The 27,069-nt window shown below is 38.1% G+C and overlaps 1 protein-coding gene across 1 annotated transcript in view; it reads right to left on the bottom strand.

Moving 5' to 3' along the window:
- The window catches only part of LOC122805306 (solute carrier family 22 member 6-A-like), a 982,968-nt gene that overhangs the window by 630,036 nt on the left and 325,863 nt on the right, over positions 1-27,069 (bottom strand). Inside the window, exon 2 of the mRNA XM_044075394.1 lies at positions 6,837-6,940. Coding sequence (XP_043931329.1) covers positions 6,837-6,940 — 104 coding nt within the window. The remainder of the gene's footprint in view (positions 1-6,836; positions 6,941-27,069) is intronic.

Raw genomic sequence — 27,069 nt, forward strand, 5'->3', positions numbered from 1 at the left:
CTCTAATTCTTTCGCTACATATCCAGTAATATTGACTGGTATTGCTGGGTACTGTGTTTTGTATGCATACCGGCCAACCTTGTGTGCCACGTATGCTTTGCGATACCTACAACTGACTCTATTAATGTACACAGACCCACTTGTGACACCAGCCATTTGATATGATGTGCTTAAGGCACTTTCAAGAGGTTGAGAGCGGGTTTGTGCAGAGGTTAGCACTGCTGACTTCCGGTCACAGTTACACGCAGTTAGCATCTCCTTTGCTTGATCTGTGTCGGCATTGCTTCACCCCGCACATACACACTTGCACACGCTTACTATTGCTTACATTTGCTTACTTCTACTTATCTGTGCTTACGCCTGCTTATTGCTGACTTATTCATTCTGGTACTGAGTGTTCACATGTGCATTTCATGCAGTACTCCAGTTCGCATTTAATTGTTATTTGGTAGGTTCTACAGCAATAAAATGGACATAATTGTTCGTATACAGATTACACTTGGAAAATGGTATGTGGTGCAGTGGGACTCGAGCCAGGAATGCCTCCTCCTTAGACAGATGCTCTGACCATTACGCTATTGCTGTGCTGCTTCATTTTCTGTACCTTCCTTGTTATCCTCTTCAGCCTTTCATGCTGCTTCACCCGTAGCTACGCGATGGGCAGACCCGTGCACCTATGGTTAGCTGTACTCAGAGTTTTAAAAACATTACTACAAGGGTTTCTTCATGTTTTTTTTCAAGGTACTGTTGCTGTTGAACACATGGGGGCTGTTGGTGGAGATTTGCTGACACTTATGTGTGGTCTCGCTCTTTTATGTACACATTCTTCTGTTCTTCTTTGCAGGGGCGTGTTTATTCTGAGAGCTCTGCTCTCAGCCATGCCCTGTGCACTTGTCCATGCTCCATGTAGCATTAGGTGTTCAGGCAGCGCACCTTCCTTAATATGCATGGCGCTCTGCTGTCCTCCTCTTAAACTGGCGATTCCATGCAGGACTAGAGTAGTCCTGCACAGATGATTAGTGAATCTGGGGTTCTGTGTTAAGGCAGAAAACAAATTCTATACTTATTTCTGCAAGGCATAAGGGAAATTAGCTGCTTGTCACTTGTGATAAGAGTTGGAAAAGATTTATTTTTTCATTTCTGATAACAAAAAACAATGTAAGATTTTTTTCTCTATGTCATATTTTTTTTTCCTTCCTATGTGTCAGCCATCAACCCTCTGACTAGATGAAACCATCATCCGGATACTCATGGAGGGGGGTTGTACACTGTCTTTGCCTCTTTGTCTGCCTGCCAGTGAGGAAGGAGTAATGTCTTCCCAGTAGCGTGACAGTCCTGCTTTACATTTCACCCCACCACATACATACACACACACACACACACACACACACACACACACACACACACACACACACACACACACACACACACACACACACACACACACACACACACTGAACTTGGGTGAGCCCAACTGTATTTCATGAACAGCACATTCCTTCACAGTAACCAGCTTGTTTCAGTAAAGGCTACAGCGACATTCTTCAGTTTATCCTAATCCACCTCTGGGTGGCATCCTCATCGCTATTAGAGTGTGCTTTACCCTAGATAATACAAGACTGTGTTGTAAAGGTCCTCCCCTTTAGTCTCCCACTCATTATCTTCATACCCAGTGATGCACACTCCTGTACCCACAGCATTAACTCTTATTTAAGCTTATTTTTAAAATCTCAAATTAGTACTAGTACCTAAAATTGTTCCACAAAGTAGATGTAAACAGAATAGAAAAGAAACGAAAAATTCTCATTAGCAGCTGCACCTTGCGAGCCTGTACATGCAGCTATTGCTACTTATGTGGAGGCACTGAAAAATAGAGTCACAAAGGCCTCACTTATACATGAAGAAGTCATCAGCTCAAGAAAATCAGAACCACATGCATGCAACACGTCATGTAGACCTATTAGTTATAACACAAAATTACACATACATGGTCAGCATAATGAAGTAGCAAAGATAGTCAATAACAACAAAAAACTGGTGTTAAAGCCTAACTGAAAAATAAAGGGCAAGCATTGCCATTTGGAAACCCTTAAGATACTTTAATAATCGGTGATTCTTTTGTGAAAGACATAGACATATGTACTGTCACTTGTCTCATGCATTCAAAAGAGACAGTGAAGAGGTGTATGGGTTCTAGATATTTAGATATTTATTGTACATAATAAACATGTCAGGAACTGTAGTTAGAACTTGTATTTATGCCAACTGATTCACTCGTTACTTCAAACACACTCGCATGTGCATTTCCATTCATGACTGTATTCACTCTGACTGACTACAAAATGGCACTGTCCTTGCATGTGTTCAGTACTTATATGCAAGTGCTATCTAGCTACAGTGGCTGAATAGGAACAATACACTTGATTATCTACATATACCATTGGACATAGCAAGGTGTTTATGACAGCATCATGCCTGCCTGAGTCAAAGTTAGTGACATCTCACCTAGGTTAAAATACATTAATGCTAATTATGACATGATCATTGTTCATGGTGATGTCAGTAGTTTTAGAAAATATTCCCTCTTGGATATGCAAAAGGATATTATGGGAGTATAGGAAATCCTATAAAATATGAGCAACAGATATCTGCTTAATGAACTCCACCTGTTATCTTATAGTGGGCCTGAATATCAAGAAAGAACATCTGGCATGCCATAAGTGGCTATGGTGTCATAGTCAGAGGATTTGGTGCTGGCATCTGAAAGTGAAATGTGCAATTAAACATGGGTTTCATCTCTCCCCCTGAGAAGTATAACAACTAAAAACAAATACTCCATTACCACTGTCCTGTCCTGTACCTCTTTTTGAATTCCAAAAATAATCAGGGGTGCCTATTGTATGATAGAGGGCCATAAATGCTCTCCTTAGATCTCTGAAAAATTAAATGAGATTAGTGAGAAATGTATACTAAATACAAAGTTGCTCTTCTTAGAAAACTCCTTCTGTATGGTATAGCAAGCCTGCGGGTACATCTAGGTAGCAGAGGTTTGGGAGGTGCAGACCCCCCTCCAAAACTGCTTTTAATTTGTATGAATAAATGTTGTAGTTCAGTGTTATTTTAAAATAATCCATATTAATTTCTCAAAGCTTTGAAGCTTGTAGTATGAAGTCTGGAATTTCAATCAGGTTATGAAAAATCAGAGGTGAAGATGACTTTGCTAAATACTACAAACCACAATAACAAAATGAATGAATTACACACTTTTCTCTGCCTGCAAAATGATGATATTAATACCATGACCGAAACATGGTTTGATATCTAAAATGGGTATCACAAATAGCATGGTGTACCCCCTTGACTGTTTTAGATCTGACTGGATAAGTAGTGGAGTCTTAATATTTGTAAAAGTACACCTAAAAGCCAGAATCAAGAAAACCAATTCAGAAGTAGAACTTGACCATATAATAGTACATTTCACTATTACCAAATATAACATTATAGGAACCTACCATACTATTTATGTTCACTGTAGAGCATGATGATTTCCTGACTAGACTGCAGGATAAAATATCAATGAGAATACATAAAACAATATGAAACAATCAGTAGAAAATCTGTGCAAGAGTGTGAATGATAAACAGTGATGGATTATGACAGAGCTCTTGACTCCCAGGGGGAATCCATGGATGGCTACAAGCTGTGTTTTCTTTAAGCATGTTTTTCACTGCTGTTAAACCATAACCCAAAAGGATAGGTGGCATTTTTCTTCTGAGACTTGAAGAAAGTGCATTTTATTGGAACTTTATATTTGGCATATATGAATCCTTGTTATTTTATTTGATTTTATTATTTATTTATTTTGCCAGACATTCCCTATTCCATAGCTGATCTACTTCAAGAAATGTTATTTCAGTAACAGCAGACCAACTTTTTAATGCAGCATTAGCTATTCATGCATGTAGTCAGACACAGTTGTTATACTAGTACAGATATCTATAGAAATTATATTAGAAAATACCAGCTAGTTGCAACCTAAAAAAGTAAAGCAATTGCAAATGTTTAATAAGATTTTATATCAATGAAAGACAGCAAGTGTCAGATTCTTCATTACTGTAACATGTCATGTAGGCAAATAGTCAAATGTTTTTGTGTAATTTATATTTATTTACAAAAAAGCTAATACCTCCAGAGTATATTAGTCTATCACAGGAGTATTTGGTTCAGCATTCTGCAGAACTGCATGGTTTAGGCTGGATTTGGACTCGCTAGCAGTAATCAAAGCTCTTGTTATCCTTTGCTGATCAGCACCCTACTTTTACTACTCTTAACTATCAGGTCAGTTTGTTATATCCCTCAGCTGTGTTAATCACTATAGGGCTTGGAATTTTGGAAGTATTGAGCTATGCATTTATCGAATTAAATATCCTTAGAAAACATACTCATCTTTTAGATTAAGCCATTCTGATCCATTGGAAATGAAGTCCCAGAATTCCATCTGAGAGAGGAGAAAGGAAATCTGAGTAGAGGTAAGTGTTAAATTTAGTGTTCATGACAGCTTGTTCAAGCCTCACTAAATGAGCAAAAAGAATAATCTTTCTATATAATGGACAAGTACTGAAGATAAAGGTGTGCCCTGATAAACATGGACTCCTTACAAATATAGAGGATATCATAAGCCACAAAAAAAAAAAAAAAAACTAACAAACTTTCGACATAGTTGAGAAAAAGGGCAAGTGATTCTAAAGCAACTGAAGACTTTTAAGGCTTTACATCTAATTCATGGACCAGATGGACATTTCTCTTAGGTGCTATGAAAATGTGTGAGTGTGTGTGTGTGTGTGTGTGTGTGTGTGTGTGTGTGTGTGTGAGTGCGTGCACATGTGGTGGGGGAATGTTCCAATACTATACTCTTTTGTGGTCCAGGCTTAGAAAGGAGATGAGAGTTTGACTTCTGCTAACACTCAGATGTCCTCATTATGGTGTATTGAGTAAGTAATGTAGCAATTCAGTTTTCACTGAACACAAATATTATACTCACATATATGGTTTGGGGGTGAACAATGCTTTTTGTGTTTTCATGATTAAAGCTTCTTAGAGATAAATTACATACAAGTTTCCAGCTTTTAAATCAGTTAGTATCTTTTTTCTTCTGAACTGGGTGATTTGTTCTGAATGTTTACTGTATGGTCAGGCTCACTCCACTCCCCTACCCTACCTCCATCCCCACACACCACCCACATCAATTTCATTTATCCTAACCCAAGCTCCACCTACCTCTACTGCTCACCCAATCATAATGTTCTACTAATCCATTCTTTACTACACTCCCCATTTCACAAATTCTATAACTGACCATCTCACTCCCACCCCCACATACTTCACCACATTGTCTTCACATTCCAGTTTATCTTACAATAAATCCTCATATTTACTGCCCCACATACCCCTCCTTCACCATACGTCATTCATCACCAACTTAGCACTACTTACTCTCTCTCTGTTCTTCCTCTTTTTACAACCACTTATTTCTCCTGAAACCATACATGAATATTACAAGCCCACTCACGTAACTGTCATTTTTCTGCCCATATTCACTCACTTCTCTGACATAGTACCCTCTCTATTTGTATCTCTATTTGTAACAAGTACCCACCTCCTTAAAAAACTAAAAATTCTAACCTTACGTGTAAAAACTAAACTAAAATTAACCTCCATACATGAATACAACACTAAAAATAAATTGCAACCCACTAATCCCATACATACTTACCACAATCTAATACTATGCGGTAACATTCACCCCAATCCTGAACCCACTCACTCCCCTCTTTATCACAAGAACTGTCACAAAACCCTTAACATCACTACCAACAACCACCAAAGCATCAGAAACAAAATTTCAGCTCTCCATGCCTGGATTGAACACTATAAGCCAGATATGGTAGCAGCAACTGAGACTTGGCTAAAACCTTATATTAAAAACTCTGAAATCCTCCCATCATGCTTCTCTTGCTTGAGAACAGATAGGCAGAGAAAAAAGGTGGGGGCATTATTTACAATGCTTGAAATATAATTCAATAAAATATTAAAACGTTTTATTAGCTGGAGTACCCAGATATGATAAAGCTAAAAAAAATTGTTAAAAAGTTCACTGACTGAACAAAAATGAAGTTTTATGACAATTGGCTAAGTAACTTAAAATGACAGAGCTCTGAGTATTGGCCATAATTTCCAGTAATGAAATATATTTCTTGTGCACAGTAAGCAGTGAACTCAACATTTGTGTAAGTCATACATTGTTAGCAAATTAACTCTTCATAAACATATCACTGACAGACTGCATGAAAGGTAAAACAGAGTCAGGAATGTTAGTTAATCAAAACAGACTCAAGAAGGTTAGTTAATCAATGCAGCATGGCTGTGATAAAAAACTGGCTTCCTACAATGGATGGTTGGGCCTTTTTCAAGCTTGCAGTCTTTCACTTTCAGAACCTGGGGGTTACCCATTTCCATCACTCCTGGTTTTACAGTGCACCATTACTAGGGCATAAGCACAAAATGCTTTTATATGAGTAATTCATTCACCTGTAAGAAGCTGGTATGATTTAGATGCCAGTATTGTAACTCAAATACTTAATCAAAGGCATGTGTTTAAATACCTGTAACCACTACTAAACTTATTTTTACAAATTTAACAGAACTACTGGGCTTTATAAATGCACGTTCAAATCTTCTCCTAAGGTAAACACCGGAATTTTTTTTTCATGAAGGTCCCATAGAAAAGCTATGCGATTTATAATGCCTGTTATGAATATATCATTTATGTTACTTACCTGTCAGCGAGACCTCCAAATATGATCCCTCCAGTTAATATTCCACCCATGAATATCGACTGTGCGAATTGCTTCAGGGACTTGTAACTGCATACCAGATCCCACTGTAATGACATACATTATTTGAAAACTGATTAGTTCAGTATCTTTTTCTTTTGGTCTTCAGTTTTAGTTGGACTGCAAAGTATCAGTTTAAATAACATATACAGCAAATTTGGCAAAGTATGAGAAATCCTTACCCATGTCTATATCTTAGCTTTTCATTGCTTTTTCCATTATACCTCTGTTTTCTTATTTTACAACACGTAGTAGCTTGAAATACAAATAACCCACCTGTTTTCAGCTGTAACATTACAACATGTCTCTACAGTAGCAATTCAGATATTGAAATGATTTAAGTTTCCCAGTAAAACACAGATCAGTTTATTATTCATTTGTGCCTCTCCTTGAGTAAATAAATCATGGAATATGGAGCCCCTTTTGTCTACCCTTTAAAATTGCAACTGGATAGTGTGGCAAAGCTGATGTTAATATCCTCCAATGATCACACATAGAACAGTCTAATTTGTTTTGCAACCAAACAGCACACAATTTAATCAAGTTCTCATAACATCTCAAGCAGACAAAACCACTTAGTTTTCAGTTCAGTTCAGCATTTCAAAAACAAACCTCCAAATTGGTTTAATTCAGATTGCTATCAATGCAAACTCAAAACTGCTTTCTGTTAGTGTAATAACTAAAGAAATGAAGCAAATAGCGCACACTACTCAAAAGTGTTACCTGCCAGTCTAAAGTTACAGCCATTTGTTTATTTATTTATTTATTTATTTATTTATTTATTTATTGTGTGCTTTAGCTTGAAAACATTCATTTGCAGTACTTACATGGTCTCTTTAGCTGTCTTCCAAGCATTAAGCCATTTCCCTGCAGTCGAGTAATCTTTCCAGAATCGAATTTCAGTCATTAACTCAGGCTTTCAGACTTCTAATTGTCCCCATATAAACTACCTGCTGAAGACTGATAGTGAGACAGCTTCACCCCCAGAGAGCATCTGCAATTCACTTTTTAGAAGATAGTAACACTTTTACCATACAGCGACCAGCATGAAAACAAATTTCACATTTACCTCCCTTTATAGTGAGCTTACTCATGCCCTGGTAGCTCTCATTTGGATTTTATATGTTTTAGCTTGCTTCCAGCATACCTGTTTTCCTTTAAGCTACTCAAACACCAACAAAACTTCCAAGCTTCTTCAGGGTAAGCCCTTTTTATAGCACTAGTTTACAGAGTGGCTTATGTGCTCTCTTACAATAGATTGGGCTGCTTGCAATACACACTATTAAAAATTAAGGGTTCTGGAAAATGGAAGATGTTATTGTACTGCTCCCTGCAGTATAACTCTAGTCAGCATCCGCTTCTCTTTCATACATTTCTGTAATGTAGAATTCTGATTATGAGTAACAGTTTGAGATGTCAGGACTCGCAATGCCAGGTCCTAGAATGTGGAGACTGAATAACCAACAATATAGACTTGCATATACTAAGTCTGAAATTGCCATTTCTTGGAATATTTCCTCTGAGGTATGGTGATCTGGGTGTTGGTATGTATATGTTTTGGGCTGTGGAGAGCTAGCCCCCATATTGGAGGTGCAGACAGGCTTGACCCCCTGCAAAAAGCAAGTTTAAAGAAAAGATTCATTTTTAATATTCACCCTTCTGTATTTTTTCATCTCATTTTTCCCCGTAATTTTGGTACTTGGCATTGAGTCCAGGCATTTCAATATGAAGCTGGAATTATTGTTTTGACTTGTACAAGATATCATAGCATTTGACCTTATGCTAAATACAGAATTTCTTTTAAAAGTTGTATGTTTATCTCATTGCATAAACCAGTTCTGTGAAAATTTTTACAATATACATCCAGATATCTGATACCATTTTTTTTTTTATTTTGTAAGATCCTTATGCCATCTTAAAAGAGTTTACTCCAGCTGATGACCTGGCAGGCTTGTATGCTCTTTTAAATATGTAATATGACTGTATAGAAAAAAAAAACAATACCTCAATCCATTTTCATCAAGCAAATTATTCTAGTTCTTTACAAACACTATTCCCCTGCATACATGCTACACATGTCCAAAGTATCTGTAAAGGATGCAGGCATACATGCAAACAGTGCATTAGACATTGATGTAGCACAAAAGTTATTCATTATTTTCTGCACAGGAAGAAGCTTCTAATACAGCCATCCAAAACCAACTATTCTAACTACGAAGGCATCATGGTCACCAAAGGAAGGAAATGTCAGCTGTTGAAGTTCTGCCTTGTTATGCCTTTATCTCCACACAATAAGACATCAGTGATGTTGTACTTTCAGCTTATTCTCACACTGCATTTGCATATAGCTCCTCCCAAACAGTGTCATCTCTTTCATACCATTTACTTTGTATTCAAAAACAGCTGCATACTTTCACACATGCATCACATTGTACAGCATACAACCAATGTATTGACATTGCAAATATTACCAGACATGATGCAGTGAGACACATGCTTGAGGTTACCCACCATTTACTAAAATACATCATCTGGTCATTCAAATGCATGTAACATTTTTTAGAATTCTTCTTACAAAAACTAAAAGATATAAATATTTATTAAATTATACAAAGGCCAGAGAATATTTTGAGATTTAATCAAAGAAATTTTAAAAGAAAACTTCAAGCATGTAAACAATGCATGAACTTGTTTTAAACAACAAAGGTTGATATTTGGGTAGTAGGCCATGGCATGGGTACAGCTAATGCTAGACAAAGGCTGACATAAACGTCTTTATACACATATGAAAATACCAGTGGAAGACCACTGGCCTAACAAGATGGTCTGAATATTACAACTATGCAGACCTCCCCTAATCTTGTGACATTTTTCTTCCTCTAGAGCAAAAAACGTTGCACCCATATAATAATTTACTCTATACACCTGCCTTAGGTAGGATTTTCTAAAGGTTTACCTACTTCTAAATGATGCAGAGGTTTTTCAAAAAAATTTCTTTTTTAAGCTGCATCTCTATTTCTGTTTCCCTGTAGCCTTACTCATGGCACTCTTCCCATGTGCTCTCAATGTATTATATCCTCCCTCTCATCTTTCTTCTAATGAAGGAATATTCACCTTCTAAGATTTTTCCATTATCCAGATTCTTCAAACCTTTCAGACATTGACTTATTACTGTTCCAAAATAATGTTCATCATCTGTCTTGATTAATGTCACTGTACCAACACTGTATTTTCCTTTGCACTGCTCCGCCAAAACATACATTAGTTACATTAGCTGCTGCATGTCTCTATGGATTCTGACCTCCATATTTGTGATTTCCATAGCACTTTTTATATCAACATATATGCTGATCTTGGTTAATAAACACAGTGGTGATATTCAATAGAAATATTCTTAACAGAACTGGTGCCACTACTGAAATCCGCAGTGTGCTACTTGGAACCTTCCTCCATACCCCACAATTTTCTTACAACTTTCTATGAGGTGCAGTCACAAAGCTTTACTGTCATTCAGAGACATTACTTTCTTAGAATTTCTTCTTGTTGAACACAGTAATCACCCTGCCATAGTACCGAATCCAGTTGCTATGACATACAAACTTATTGTGTCTACAGCTGGCCAATCAGAATTCAGGAGTTCCACCAGTCATGCAGAATCTTTTCCATTAACTTCCAAAGAACGGACATGAGACTAACAGGTGTATAATTACCTGTCTGTCCCATCTCTTCTTCTTTCCTTTTTCTTCTTTATCCTCTCTCTCCATTTGTTCCATATATGTTCCCATCCTAACTTTCCTTGCTAATACTTTACTTTATGATTCCTGAACAAATACAGAGGTGTAGAATTCATTAATTTTACCTGATTTGCAGCATTTTTGAACTTCCTTTCTCAGTGCATTACCTCCTATTGATTCCTTGTATATTTTCAAAGGCACCTAAAAATGATTAACATAGCCTTAGTCTTCTAGGCAAGCCATTTTCTATGACTAATTTCACATAAAATTACTGAACATTTCACATCAGATGCACAAAATTGCAATCAGGGAGATTTGAATTGACATTTATCTGTAACTGGTATTTTTTTTGCAGGGGAGGAAAAATCCTTTTATCTTCCCACCCATCCCAGGTGCTTAATCAATCCTGTTTCCAAAAAAAAATGCCTTTGCTGAATCAAGAAGAAAAACTACATTTCAGGAACAAAGTGCTCAAATTTGTCGAACTCTGGTAATTTGGTTACCATAGAAGAAATATATCTAATAAATTTCAGCATCAGCATATGCATTTTCTCATCTTCCTCTTCAGTGATGACCAATTTTGCCTCTCTCTCTTTATATAGGCTGGCTTCCTTCCCTTTGCAAATCTTATATTCTAGAAATATGACTTTCTTCCTTCAGTACCCAACCCTTTACACAAGCTCACAACTCATCTAATGCCCTCAGCCTGTGTACATCTTCTGCATTATTTACTATTCAGAATACCATGTCGGAGTATAAATTATTCTGGATTTAAAAATGCATGGTGAGGTGTGAGAATGAAATCATAGTGACCAAGCTACACAAGAGTGAGCAAACCTCATGTAACCTCCACTCAAACCTGGCATATTACTACTGTACCATTGTTTCACAGTGACCATGTTACACAAGGGTGAGCAAAACTCATGTAACCTACACTCAAACCTGGGATATTACTATTGTACCATTGTTTCATAGTGACCAAGTTACACAAGGGTGAGCAAACCTCATGTAACCTACACTCAAACCTGGCATATTACTACTATACCATTGTTTCACAGTGACCATGTTACACAAGGGTGAGCAAAACTCATGTAACCTACACTCAAACCTGGGATATTACTATTGTACCATTGTTTCATAGTGACCACGTTACACAAGGGTGAGCAAACCTCATGTAACCTACACTCAAACCTGGCATATTACTACTGTACCATTGTTTCACAGTGACCATGTTACACAAGGGTGAGCAAACCTCATGTAACCTACACTCAAACCTGGCATATTACTACTGTACTATTGTTTCACAGTGACCATTGGTTGTATTTTGTCCATGACTGCACAATAAGAATTCCTTTATCACTTCTTCGGCTTATTTTCATAGGTATTTTAGGATGTGGGGAAACTGATTAGGAGTTAACTAATCAAGAGACACATACATAGAGATGGCTCCTCCTACCACCAAATGGTGTGACCATAGAGAATGTTTATATTAGTTGTGGGATTAGTTGTGGGATGAACACCCAGGCCGTACTTAAAAAAGGTGAAAAAGTTTATATGCAGAGGTTGGGAAGGAAAGAAATTTGCCAAGACTGTCACTCAATGAGTTGGTTCTCAACAGGTTGTCACAAATATGCAGTTTATGAATAACAACTATAATAAGCTTGTTTTTTTTTTTTTTTATTGAGATGCTTATTTTTCAGATTTCTCCATTTTGGTAGCCAGCCTGATAGACCAAGGTATTTTGAGGTAGGGTAGTAACTGCCTCATGTGTACCAAAACATTTTTTAATGCTACTTCATAATTATGCAATATGTGAGAGATGTAAGTAGTTACTTAACTTGGAGGCAACTTTCTAACCTTACCACACACATACACAGAGCACAGATCACTTCCACTAAACCAACTTCTGCTGAGCTTGTTAAGAGAGCACTGCCTGAGCATCCAAGGAAAAAGACTAAGAAACCTCAGATAGTAGTTTGTACAGCAACACACTCACCTTCACCCTTCACACCAACAAACAGTATAGATGTCTCTAAGAGCCACAAGGGTGGATACTTCAAAACCTTATGGCCCACTGAGAATACATCTCACCATGGTAATCTTTTAGTAACTGGTGACTCTATTGTCAATCATAAGGACACCACCCTCATCAGGCTGGATACAAATAGGGTGAAAGTAGCTGTCTTTCTGGATCAAGGATTTTAGATCCATCCATCCAGACAAATATGATTATGGCCTGATAATAGCCCATATGGGTGTGAATGACCTTAGGCACTGTACCCAAAGGGACATGCAGTCAGATATGATTAAGCTTGCTATCTGTGTGTCTGAAGCATATGGCCTTGAGAGATAATTTGCTACAACCCAGAATAATGCTGAGATTTAAAGAAAAGATAATTACCTTTAATAATTGTCTATGTAGCTGATGTTATTCTAGGGAGAAACAGTACATGCCAGCTTAAGATGAGCTGTCTGACAAGCTTTCTCCTTTGCCAGGGATGGTCTGCACATCTCTTAGCTTGGCTTTCACATTCTGGCTAAAGTCTTTGCTGCACTCACAGTGCTTTTTTTTAGGTAGAGTTCATCTGATGGACATTTTAACCTAGTATATGCTAATGCAGAAAACATTAATGTGGCTCTAAGCAATGCCAGGAGTTTTAACCAAGAATGCTTGAATTTAGAGATCTTCTGCACTTTAAAAAACTTATATATGTGTAGTTAGAGAGACATGATTTCAGAGCAGTGAACGCGCTCCCTTTATTTACAGATATAGTGCCTATCGTGTCTTCAGATCTACGGACAACTGGAGGGGAGTATCAGTATTTGTCAAGGATATCCACACTGATTCCTGAGGACACTGCATTTGAACTCAGATATATTCAAATCACCATAAAGAAGAATAATTAGCATTTCACAGCTAGCTGCAGAACACCCACTATGTCTCCTTTCGAGCATGATAACTATCTTAACAAATTAGCTCAAATTCCCATTAAACCCAACACCTTTCTACTGGGAGATTTCAATTATCAGTCATTAAGCTGGCTGACATGCCCAACACTTCCTTGACATTATCAGTGCTAACCCTCTTTTAGAAGTAATTAAGCATCCTACTAGGTGTTCCCCTATCCTTGATCTACTCCCCACAAATATGGGCACTTCTTGCACAGCTCCATCTTCCTTTGTTAAATTTGACCAAGTATTAGTAAACATTTCCTTTAAAACTAGTGATACTTCCTTTGTAAATACATCTGTGTTTCATAGCTTCTCAGATGCAAGCCTTCTTTTGTTACTTGATGACCTAAATAAATTCTACTGTAACTTGATGGCTTAAACAAAGTCTGCTGTAATCCTCCTACAATGGATCTCTTTCCTTAAGCTACTGCTGATGCCACAAACTTCTACTCCCACTTAAATTGTTGTACTGATAGGACACACTCTACCTGCATCAAAACATAATGATACATTTAAACAACAAACACCTGTGGTGGAATTCCAATGAAAATAAAATATAGAACAAGAGAAATAAATTGGTTAATGCATATAAGAGGTCTTGTTCTATCCATCTTAAGAGCACTTTTAAGCAAACTAGTAAAGAGTTTAAGGGAAACATTAGGAAGTTCAAAGCTGAGTATAAACTTAAAATTACCTCCAAACCCAAACACAACTATAAATCTTTCTTTAAGTATGTCAGGAATCTAAGAACTAGTATTCAACAATGTTCAGAGCTAGTCCATAATAATACTGCAAACTCTAACCCAAAGGAAATAGCTAATATCCTGTCAAATTTAGTGTGAATTTTTACTCCACCTACAGTTACAGCTATTCCACAGGTTGCACAACCCCAGCCACCCCCTTTAGTTACTATGGAACAAGTTCTCTCAGGCCTCTGAAAGGATAATAACAGTGAGTTCTGATAATATACCAGGCTGCCTGATGATCAGCACCAACTACGTCTTTTCAGAACCCCTACTTAATCTGTTTAATTTTAGCCACCCCAATGTTTACATTCCTGCAGTCTGGAAAACAGCCATTGTAATGCCATTATTCAAGAGTGGCCCAACCACAGACACTGATAACTCTAGGCGTATTATGCTCACTAGCCTCATATATAAATCTACCAAGAGTATTACCTCAGACTTCATTAATTTCTACATGGAATATCTCTTAATCCAGGACCTGATTAGTTTATCTTTGTCAAGTGAAGGGCCTGCCTCTTTAACCTTTTAATGTCTTTGAAAAAAGTAACACAAGCAGTGACTGCAGTTATGCAGCACATACAGCATATCTGCCCCTGGCCAAGGCCTTTGATACCATTCCCTTTGTAGGTATTATTGACAGATTTGTAAATCTGAATATATATCCTTATGTTGTTTGGTCAAAATTTGAATTAATTATCTGACAGAAATATATAAAGGTTAGAATCACAGATGTGACTTCTAAAAACAAGAAAGTTACCAATGGTGTGTCACAGGGCTCTGTGTTGGGCCTCTCCTATTTGGTATCTATCTCTCAGACTTTCAGGCCAACACTACTGGCCTATGTTTATCTAAGTTTGCTGACAACTGTAAATTGGGTGCTGTTAATTGATCTTCCACTAATTCACAATTGCTCCAACATGGATTAGAACACATTAACAAATGGTGTAAGGAGAATCGTCTCAAATTAAATGTGAAAAAATGTAGCATAGTTCATTTTAGTAAACAAACCATTGTTGTATACCATATAGGTGATATACCCCTCTAGCCAGACACTGTTATAAGGGACCTAGGAAGTTTTTTTTTGATAATTCCTTATTGTTTGACCATCATGTCTCCTCAATAGTTCAGAAAGCCTTCTATCTAGCTGAACTAATTTCCAAGGTTATCTCTACCAGTTCCAGAGAAGTCTTACTTCCCATTTACTACTATTTCATCAGACTCATTACTGAATATAAATCACCTTTCAGAAATATTTGTCTAAGCGTGACATTCAAATTGAGAGACCTCCTTCTATGACTCACCTTGCTAAGGAAGTGCGGGAAATCCCTTCAGGGTTGAACAGCTGTGTTTTTAGAAAGTGAATTTGGGATAATGGTTAATGTCTTCACCTCATAGATACAAGATACAAGGTTTGATTCTGACTTTGAGTTAATAGCTAAGCTTAAAATGTCACTTCAGTGCAGTTAGTCTAGTATTCATCTATAGACCTATAAAAAGATTTGTGGTCTTAAAAATCTTAGTTATTGGCGCAGACCTTTTCTCTATACTCAGCGTTTCATAAAATCCTCCATGGAGGTATGTATCTATCCTTTAAAGCCATAAAAGATTCAACCCTCTTTGACCTCCTGTTCCTCCACTGAGCAAATGATACCACAAATATCTGTTAAAGGAACTAAACCTACATCAACAGATAAATAGAACATGTCACTGTGATAGATCCATGTCCCAGTGTATCCTTTACCCCTTGAACAAACTTCCACTACATGTCAAAAAGAGCAGTCCCTTACCACCTTCAATGTGCATCTAGATAATTGGATTGGCAACCTTAAAATATCCCTTGGTCTATAGTACCCTTCGTGAGAGTGGAGGCAACTTTTGAATGGGTCTTTTTAGCAAAGTTTGTCATGGTCTGCAGATTGATGACTAACCCTTATCCATGAATCTATTTTTCATTTTATATTTTATGTGAGGACTTTTGAACTTTTGCATTATTTTGTGCTGTAATAGAACTTCATGTAAGTGGGACACAGTTTGTTACTAGTCTTAAAATAGTTATAGCTTTGCATACAATCCTTTATGCTTTAAATGTAGTAGCTTGTTGAGGCCAGTCACTTTCATCACTTTTGTTTGTATTTCTTTGATTTTCTCTGAAAATTTTACATTTTTTCCTCGTAGTTTTTACATCTCTTGTGGTATTCAGAATATCAGCCATTCTGACGAGGACACCTTTGTCTTCTATGGTTCAAGGGTGAAGCTTCATCCTCACAAATGGAGACACCTGCATTTAAGAGCAGATGTAATTGACTCCAAGCCAGGGAGATGACAGAATGGTCCCAGTGTGGCACCATGCATTATGCTTCAACCAATGGATTTTAGTTAAGGCCTACCAATGTCTTCTCTACACAAGTGACATACACATCACCAAGGTGGTCCTTGCAGTGCCGGCCCTGTGAATGTGTGCATGCTTCCACAGAGATGTTCTATCCCAGTTCCAACATAATAGTGCTGCTTGGCAAGACAACTACCTATAACGATCCTAATTCCCCAACTCCATTAGGAAATAGTGAAAGGTCACTGGATGTCATTTCATCCCACCTCCCCCTGGAGGCAAGCTGGCTACTTCAGATGTTTTAGTTTTGGAATGTGTACTCTGACACATACAGTTGCACTTCTGGTCTAGGGCTGTCTTAGTAGTGTATGCTGTCTAATACAAGGTGGAGCAAAAATACTATTTTTGTAGTGAGGATTATTATTCTTTTACTCTATGAAGCATTTTATTTCCTTATTATAGTCATAATGTAGTTTTACTATATTTCGAGTAATATTCTTTCTTTCATTAATCAGCTTCCTGTTTCTAATGCTTACTAAAACACCATATCTGCCATAACCAAAGTCCTTGTGGGTGTGATCATTTAGACAATCAGCAGGATTCATACATTGTGCAGGTTTTATTTATTTTCCCCTTTTATAGGAATGATTTCAAGGTGCGTCAACTATGGAATCTTAATGCATCCAGGCAGGTCTCCCAAGGCTTTAGCTTACTATATTTAATGGTGTTTTTGATGTAAGGCCACTGCAAGGGTCATTGCTATTTTTATTTGTGAGTGTGTGTGTGTGGTGGGGGGGGGGGGTTGCAGCAAAAAATCACATGTTGCTGTTCTTTACTGTGGTCACTTGTAGCAATGCCAATTTTCCAATTTTTAATGACTGTGTTGTCATCAGGCTGCTTCTCTTATTACTGGGAATGAGTCTGGAATTAGCACACAGCCTAAGGAGGGGATTGAGGCAGCTGGGTTGTTTTGTTAGATCCCTGTGGTATAATATCCCATCCTAAGTCACAGCCAGGGTTGTTTTGTTAGATCTCTGTGTGGTATAATACCCCATGCTAAGTCACAACCAGAGTTGTTTTGTTAGATCTTTGTGTGGTATAATATCCCATGCTAAGTCACAAGCAGGGTTGTTTTGTTAGATCTCTGTGTGGTATAACACCCTATCCTAAATCCCACATAGGGTTGTTTTGTTAGATCTCTGGGTGGTATAATACCCCATGCTAAGTCACAACCAGGGTTTTTTGTTAGATCCCTGTGTGGTGTAATACCCCATGCTAAGTCACAACTAACTGACTGTTACTTTCCTGCAATCTGGTATCTGTTTTTGTGGCACAGCCCAGTAACACTTCACAAATGGTAAACCACGCAAAGACTTGGTTATCACTGATAAGTGCTTCACTCACCATAACCACTATTAGAGCTCCATCCCACCACCAACAAAAAAAAAATAGTTAGATTTAGTTAATTAGAATCAGATCAATAACATTTATTTTCCTAGTTGACAAGATGTCTCAACACCAACTTCCATTAAAGATTCTGCCATTTCTTCTCCATCCTAACTATAGATGTAGACACTTTCCAGTTAACTGCTAGAAGATTATGGTTTCCCATCATTATGGTTTATTAATTCCTCTTTTGAGTTTGTGTCAGTATTGTACTTTACTGTAGCTTGAAGTCTGCACACTATAACTTCTTACCAAATGTTTCTTACTAGTCTCTCCAACCACATGGCCAACATGTCAGTTTTCTCTTCCCTTTCTTTAACATTAAGCTGTTCAAGGCTGCCATTTTTACCATCTTAATTACAAACTGCCTGCCCACCATCAGCTTTGCACCTTTAGTCCTTCCTGTACATCCCAAATACAGGTATAGTCATATTCCTGGCCCTAAAGAAAATGCTGTATGTGTTTCTGATATAGATATAGTGCATCTGTTCTACAAGGAGAGCATGCAGTTGTCTGTGTAAACTCACAATACTCAACTTATAAAAAATCATATGTTGCATTGGGTCATTGCACTTAAACTACAGATTAATAATGACTGATAAAACATGACTACAGTGAGCTAATGCGTAACAAATCGTGTGTACCTTTATATGGGGCAAAGCAGTTTAACTTTACAGGTTTTATTCTGATGTCCATATTTTATCAACACAGAAACTGCCATACACTAATATTATCAAAGAAGTTAACAAAAAAGAATTTAACTCATTTAATTAACACTAGTGTTGCTTGGGAACATTTCTCAGGGTTTGTGAACTGATTTTCAATGATTCCTGATACTGCAGGAGTTGTGCCTTTTGAGGTAAAGTATTTGTTACTGCACTTGAGGTCAAAACCAGTTTATTTTACATTAAGAGGGTTTTATTCTGCACTTTTATGAGTGCAGAGGGCTGATTCAACCCATCCAGGTTGGGAACTGCTGGTGGAAGGGTTATTGTGTGTTTATCTGATTGGCCTGAAGGCTTAATTGTGTAAACGTTTTTCTTGCTGGTGGCATAAAAACCTTATGTTTGCACAATGCACAAACATGTTTATCCATGCCTTGTATATAAGCAAACTTCTCCAGTTTAAAATTATGTGTAGAAACTCTCCATACTCTCCCACTGTTCATAGCTGCTCAAACAGCTGTCAGTTTGCACAGAGGGCATAACCACGGTAGGTCATCTAATAGTATACTACTAAACACTCTCACTTAGACCTTTAAGTGACTCTCCTCTACTCCTTCCCATCTACTATGAATCTGATAAAACGAATAGATGCACCCCTATCATCTCTGTTTCTGGCTTGGTGGATATGGGCATCCTGAGGCAGTGTAGTAACTGTCTTGTGTTCACTGACAACCATTTCATTTTAGAACAAACACAGTGTGTGAGAGATGTAGATAACACAATGCCTTTGGTGGGAAAGCTCTTATATACACACACAAAAAATGCAAACTGATTTGTCAGCATTACACATAACACACTCACCGCCAACACTAAGGAACAAACACACAGGGGTCTGCCTGAGTAGACCGAAATTCCACATTACTGAAAGTTACTTTATCAAGACGAAATCAGTGAAACCTGAATTTACCGAATGTTCATATCCCAGGAAACTTAACAGGGTGTAGAGGCACTTGGCCAACATGAGGAAATTTGTCCTTTTCCCCACTGTAATGCAGTCCTAAAGTTGGTATATATATATAGTTGGGGGAATGGGGGCACAGCCCCCCATCTGGGTGGGTTTGACATACTGTGGTGTGCTTTTAGCTTTAATGTTGGCCAAGTGCCTCTATACCTTGTTAAAGTTTCCAGTGATGTGAGCATTTGGTAAATTCAACTTTTGCTGATTTCATCTCAATAAAGTGAGTTTCAGTAATGTGGAATTTTGGTCTACTCAAGTAGATCCACACATAGATCCACAAATGCAGAGGTACTGATTTATAATCTACCCAAACCTCCAAGACCTCCTAAAAGCATCTCTCAGTGGCCCTGTGCACACTCTAAAAACATAGCACCTCACACAAATCATAAGTCTGAAAATCATAGTAGCCTTACTTCCAAGCCCATAAGGCAAAACACCACACAACCACACATTCTAGTTTCTGGAGATTTCTTTATAAGACATACTGATGTCCCCCTTACCAGGCTAAACAAGGAGAAGATCACAATGAGCTGTCTGTCTGGAACCAGGATCTGCCAGATCACCCGTGCACTTGGGTCTTTAAACCACAAGTACCAGTATGACATGGTCATAGCCCATTTGGACATAAACAACCTAAGACATACCCAACTGGACTATATGAAGCAAGACATGATGGAGCTCTTTGAATATGCGCCCCAGTCGGATATGAATCTAGCCTTAAGTAGCATCCTCCCTTCACCAATGATAATGCCACAGTACCAGCAAAAAATTATTGACTTCAAAAATTGGTTTAGTTTCTGGTGTCACAATAAGGCGATCCAGTATTTGTCAGCCTGGGGAGACATGATCGACAAACCATGGTGCTTTGCCAGACATGGTTTGTACTTGTCAGCACTTGGCTTCTGGATACTGGCAAAAACTTTATCTATCCCCATAGTGTCTTTTTTAAGCTGTGCAAAGTTGTTAAACCGTCCAACATAATGAAGGTACTTCTGCTCAGTGCTAGGAGTTTAAATAAAAAAATCCACTCCCTGGAAGCATTCTTCACCTTGAGGACAAAGACATATATGCAGTCATGGAAGCATGGCTCAGAACCATGGAAAGCACTGCTACCATAGGCTACAATGCTTTTCATACACTTCGATCCCCCTCAGCTCAGGGTAAAACAAAGGGAGGGAATGTCTCAGTATTCATAAAGGATAAGTACACTGCAAGACTGGACAAAAAACATGCACCATTAATCATAGGTGTGACCCCCTAGCATATCATTGCTAGCTACAGATCCCCTAACATGATTCTTGAAAACCACACCTCCTACCTAAACCTACTGTAATCTCTTAACATTCAGCCTAACACCATACTTATAGGTAACTTCAACCACACCTTTATAAACTGGGAGACTGCTAAGACCCGTAATTCAGAAGCTATGAGGATTTTGGACTTTGTCAAAGCAAACACCCTGGAGCAACTAGTTAGGTCCTCAACTTGTTGTTGTTGTGTCTTTTGGCTTATCCCGGTTAGGGGTCACCACAGCGGAACTCCAGTCCGCTAATGTTTGGTAGTGGATTTTTACGTGCCGAGTTACCAGCCTTGATACACAACCTTCAACAAAGGCACACCCATTCATGCATGCCTCCACACAGAAGATGCTCTAGCTGAAAATTGAATGGGACAACGTCATGCTGTGAGGCGACAATGCTACCGCAGCACCACTACCGCGGGTTCTAGTTAGGTCCCCAACTAGAGATACAGATATCCTAGACCTATCACTCACGAACATGGTGGGATGCTTCTCCTTTCCATGCATTAACTCCTCCCTGGCAAGATCTGACCACAAAATAATCTCTTTTGGTATTAAAACTAACCTAGAATGCCCATCTAACTCCAAACCTGTTAAGAAGTTTGCTAGGGCCAATTACCTCAAACTAAGTGACACTTACTAAACTTCCAAGCCCCTCTGAAACCAGATGACACTGAGGCCTACTCTGAGCTGTACTCAAAAGCACTGTATAACAACATTCATAGCTCCATAGAGAAGGCAGTACCTGTCTGAGTCAAACTTATTATTACTGGCAAAAATAAATCACCCTGGTGGACCCCTAGTATAAATAGGCTATTCAACCAAAGGAAAAAATCTTCTCCAAAGCCACAAAGGAACAGACAAAGCAGGGCAAAAAGACTCTACCAGTCTAAACAAACAAAATAGAGAATTGGTCAAATCTGCCAAAGCAAACTATGAGACAAAAATAGCCTCCCACATGAAAGATAACCCCAAGGCTTTTTTAATTATGTTTGCACCCTCAGGGGAAATGCTCATGCTCAGCAATATGCAAAATTAATCACGAACAGCAACAGTTATATCCAGCCTGAAACTATAGCAAACCTGCTGGCTGACAAGTGCATTTCAAACTTCTCTCCCCATTACCTCCCACCCACCCAAAGAAATACCTGCAACCATCCCCCTACCAGTCATTACGATGGAACATGTCCTTACTGCACTCGCTAAAGCCAAAAACACAGCCTACATGGATCCTGACAACATTCCAGGATACTTCTTAAATAGCTTAAAACAGAATCTATCAGGGTCACTAGAAACCTTCTTTAACAACAGCCATTGGATGAGCTTTGTCCCAGAGGAATGCATAAGGGAAGCCCAGCAACCGACCTAGGAAACTTCAGACCCATATGCTTGACCAGTCTTATCTGCAAGGCCATAGAGAGAAATTTCATTAACCTGATTAATAATGACATAAAAAATCTCCAAACACTTGAACAGACCCAAGTTGGCTTTGTCAAAGGGAGGTCTTGCATGCCCACTGTGGTGAACTTCCTTGACAATGTTACCAGGGCTACGGATGAGGGTAAAATGATACACAACACTTATCTAGACCTGGCCAAAGCTTTCATCCCAGTTTTCCACTCAGGGATCATAGATAAACTTACTGAGTTAGGCATAAACCCCTACATCATCAGATGGATAGCCATCTGGCTCATTGACAGGACACATGTTGTCCAGATAGGCAAATCTACTTCGGATAAGAAACCTGTTACTAACAGTGTCCCACAGAGTTCAGTGTTAGGACTCCTCCTGTTTGATATATACTTCTCTGAAGTGAAGGGGTCTGACTCACCAAGTTCACCAATGACTGTAAGCTGGGAGCAATCATTGACTCCCCAAACAATGTTGACACTCTACATACAGGCCTAAAACTGAAAAATGACAAATGACTGGTGCCAAAACCATGATCTGAGACTAAATCCTAAAATAAATTGTAATCATACCCTTTGTCAAATCAGATATTCCCTGCAAATTATAATATTGATAGCACACCACTAAAAGTAGACCCAATGATGACAAACCCATGAAAACAGATAGATAGTAACCTAAACTTTGACTACCAGGTAGCTACAGTAGTGAGGAATCCTTCCTTGTGGCTCATCTTATAAGTAAAGGCATGGTATCAAGATCAAAGAAAGTCATAGTGGCATTGTACTTAGTCCTCATCAGGCCCATAATTGAGTACAGTGCTCCCTTCTGCATATACCTAACCAGGCATTTACACCAGTTGGAGAGGTCCCAGAGGTTTCTCACTAATAAAATACAAAGTGTAAGACACATGACTTATGCAGACCAAGTAAAGGCCCTATCCCTTTACTCCATCTCATATTGTTTATTGGGATGCGACTTTTGCCTGACCTACAAGGTATTCTCTGATCCAGCCCTGATACAAATGTTACACTATTGTTACGCTATTGTTATAAAGTGCCGATGGCAGTAACATTTAAAGTTATTTATGTATTGTTACTTATTTTTATCTGTATACTAATTCCAAATGTATTTATTGTATAGCGAATGTTTTTTATTATGAGAGTCCGTTTTACTTGATTTACTTAATTAACTAGTTAATTAACTATTTTATATTTTATGTCCTTAAATGGATTGAGTGATTGAATGATTGAGTATGATGTAATTTAGGGCTACTACTTAAGTAGCCAGTATTTCTTAAATATTTTTGTCTTCTGAAGAAGTTAGCATCACGTCTTGCAACGAAAAGTGTATGTGGATTCATCGCACTTCAAGTCTATATTAAAGTATTTTGTGGAGCTGAGCTACTTTGGTTATTGGTCTACTTTTTGCTGGTTTGTTTCTGTTGGTTTTGCGATTAGAAGTTATCTCTATGGAACCAATAACTGCTAGTGCTTCTGCTTCCACTCCAGACCATAATGAAGGTGAAGGGAACCTTACCGCTCTCATCGAGCTGCTTACGCAGAAAGTCAACCGACTATCGCAACGGATGGATGAGGTAAATCGGACTCCTCAACCTGTGACACCGAATGTGGTTAGGCGACCCGAAGGGGTTCCAATGTTGGCAGGTTGTACTGTTAATTTAGGTACTTCCCAGTGCCTGAATAGTGTCGGAATGCAGGGAGAACGAGGAACTAACCCTGCACCAACTGGACTACAGAATTTATGAATAGAAAGACGAGAATCGCTTTCTACTTGGGTACACAGGGCTTTTTCTTTTACTGGATTACAACCAAGCACCACTTTACCTACAGCACCCGCGGTAAGGAATGACATTAACTTTAAGCTCAATTTACTTGACGAAAAGCTCTTCAAAGTACGGAAATTGCAATTGGAAATTGCTTATTTCCAAGAATGCATCAAACTGAAAATAGTTCCTAAAGGTTTGAGGCATTGGAAATTCCCTACGGGCTTAATCGAGGGTTCCTCGTTTCATGCTGCCCTCACTGCTTTATTTGATAAGCACGGCTTGGAGCTTCTTGTTGTTTTTTGTTTACATTATCAAGAAATGGTTGATACTTTACTTGGTGAACTAGAAATCTTAGATAATTCAATTAAAACTGATATTAACTTTGAAAGGTACCAATTCGAATATGATAGATGCTTTTCAAGTATAGATGACCACCTATCAAAACTGAATGGTACCAAAATTAAGAAGATTAACAGAGACTTGAAAGACTATGGTGAGGGTAAAGCCTACCCCCACCCCCCTCAAGCACTTAGAGCAGCTTCAAACAACCATGCTGCTTCACAGAATCTTGAAACCCAATATGACATGCAAGAGGGGCTTAATGTACAACAAATTGAAACTGGCATAAATCCCCAGCATGTGTCGACACCTAATACTGAGAATAGTGTCAGGAGAAGTGAGAGGTTGGTGCTACACGCGAACTGTAATGTTGGGCCCAATCCCAGAGACACTGACAATGCAAATGGGAATAATGGGACAGTTAACAACACTAAAAGAGCTGGGAACCAAAATTTTTGTGGTCAAGCCTCGAGCTCGACCTCACAGAACAAGAGGAACACGAGGAACAGGAGCAGGAAGTGGTAGCTGGTGTGTCGTCACCTATGACTTCATTAAATGACTATCCGAAATGTACTGTCGTCACTAATTCTAAAGCTGATTTTAAGATTTTTAATTATACTAGTCTTTCCCTCTGTAATGATACGGTGGACCTTCTGAGTAGGGGTTACACTTTTGTGCCATCTACTACGTTTAACATAGCTCATACGTTAATAGATTTGAAATTGTTTACTAGAAAACTTAATCTATTGTTTCTAATGGGAGGAGACTTCAGTGAAAAATCTGACTTTTTTGTTTCCAGTGTATATAATCCCCCCCTGCACCCCTTATTAGCCCTAGTTGAGAAAGTTACGGAAATTGATTTGTGGAACTTAAAGAATGTCAAAAATAGATACAACTATAATATGACAAGAGAAGAAAGAGAACTGATTAGCTTACTGAAACAAGCCCCTATTCGTGTAATGAAGCCGGATAAAGGTGGAGGGTTGGCTATAATGTTTAATAGTGACTATGTAGAAAGAATGACAACCATTTTGGATAGTAATACTTATTCGAAATCTTCATTGAATGAAATGAACATAGCACATAGTAGAATTAGATCCTTGTAAGAAGAACTGTATATTGAAGGGAGGATAGACAGTGATATGTACAACTTCCTCCGGCAACCCAGTGTTAAAACACCAGTACTGTTTGGGATCCCAAAGATCCATAAAGACTTGGATAACCTGCCTATGAGGCCTCTTGTAGATGGCAAGAATAGCATCACATGCACTTGTGCGAAAGTGATAGACAAAATCTTGCAGAAATATATTAAGTTAGAAAAACAGATTTCCAAAGACTCATGGTCTTTTCTTAAATCTATTAATGGTTTACAGTTTTCAATTACTGGGTTTTTTGTCACTGTCGATGTTAAAGACCTCTATTCATGTATCCCACATAATATAGCAACTGAGTGGGTTACTGATATGTTGAGGATATTAGGGGCACCCACCAACGAAATCCAACTGGTGGGTGAGTTAATAGATACAGTCCTCTCCTATAATTTCATATTATTTAATAAAGAAATTTACCATCAGGAGATCGGGGTAGCAATGGGGTCCCCATGTGGCGCCAGTATTGCAAACCTAGTGATGGCATACTGGGAGAGGAACAGTGTATTTGAGAATGAAGAAATTAAGGAAAACATAGTATTTTACACACGTTTTCTCGACGATATTTTTATGTTATATGAAGGCCCACAGGACGGGATCGACCAACTGATGACAATGTTTGACAGAAGTACTGACTTCTTAGAATTTATATTTAAATTTAGTAAAGATTTTATTAACTACTTAGATGTCGACTTGAAAAAAGATTTTGTTAATAAAAGATATATGTCTACTATCTATAGGAAGGAGACATATTCAAATATGTTCCTTCATTTCTCAAGTAACCATCCCATACACCAGAAAAAAGCGGTCATTAAAGGCCAACTAGTTAGGGCGGCAAGGATGACAACAAGAGACACTGATTTCATCGAAGAATGTAATTTATTATCAAGATTCTTCCTTCAGAGAGGCTACCCTAGTGAACTCATTTGTGAAATTATTACTGAGGTCAAAAATAAAAGAAGGTCAGGAATGTACATCCCCCTATTGGGGGTACCCATAGCAGAAAGTGTATGTCTAAGTGAAGTGACAGTAAATGAAGTAAAGGTCCCATTCTTATGTAGCTTTATTACTTGTTTTAACTTGGATGCATACGACATCAAAAATATTTTATGTAAAAATTGGCATTTATTAACAACAGATAGTAATTGGAGATGTTTATTACCTGAAAAACCAAGGATAATTTATAAAAGAGGGTTGAATTTTAAAGAAATCTTGCAAATTAAGGACTGTAATATTTCACCGAAAGCTGGAATGTTTAAATGTAATATGTGCTCCTATTGCAAGTTTGTGGAAGAAGGCTGCA

This window comes from Protopterus annectens, chromosome 6.part1 (genome assembly GCF_019279795.1).
Source record: "Protopterus annectens isolate FY-2018-M chromosome 6.part1, PAN1.0, whole genome shotgun sequence".
Lineage (NCBI taxonomy): Eukaryota > Metazoa > Chordata > Ceratodontiformes > Protopteridae > Protopterus > Protopterus annectens.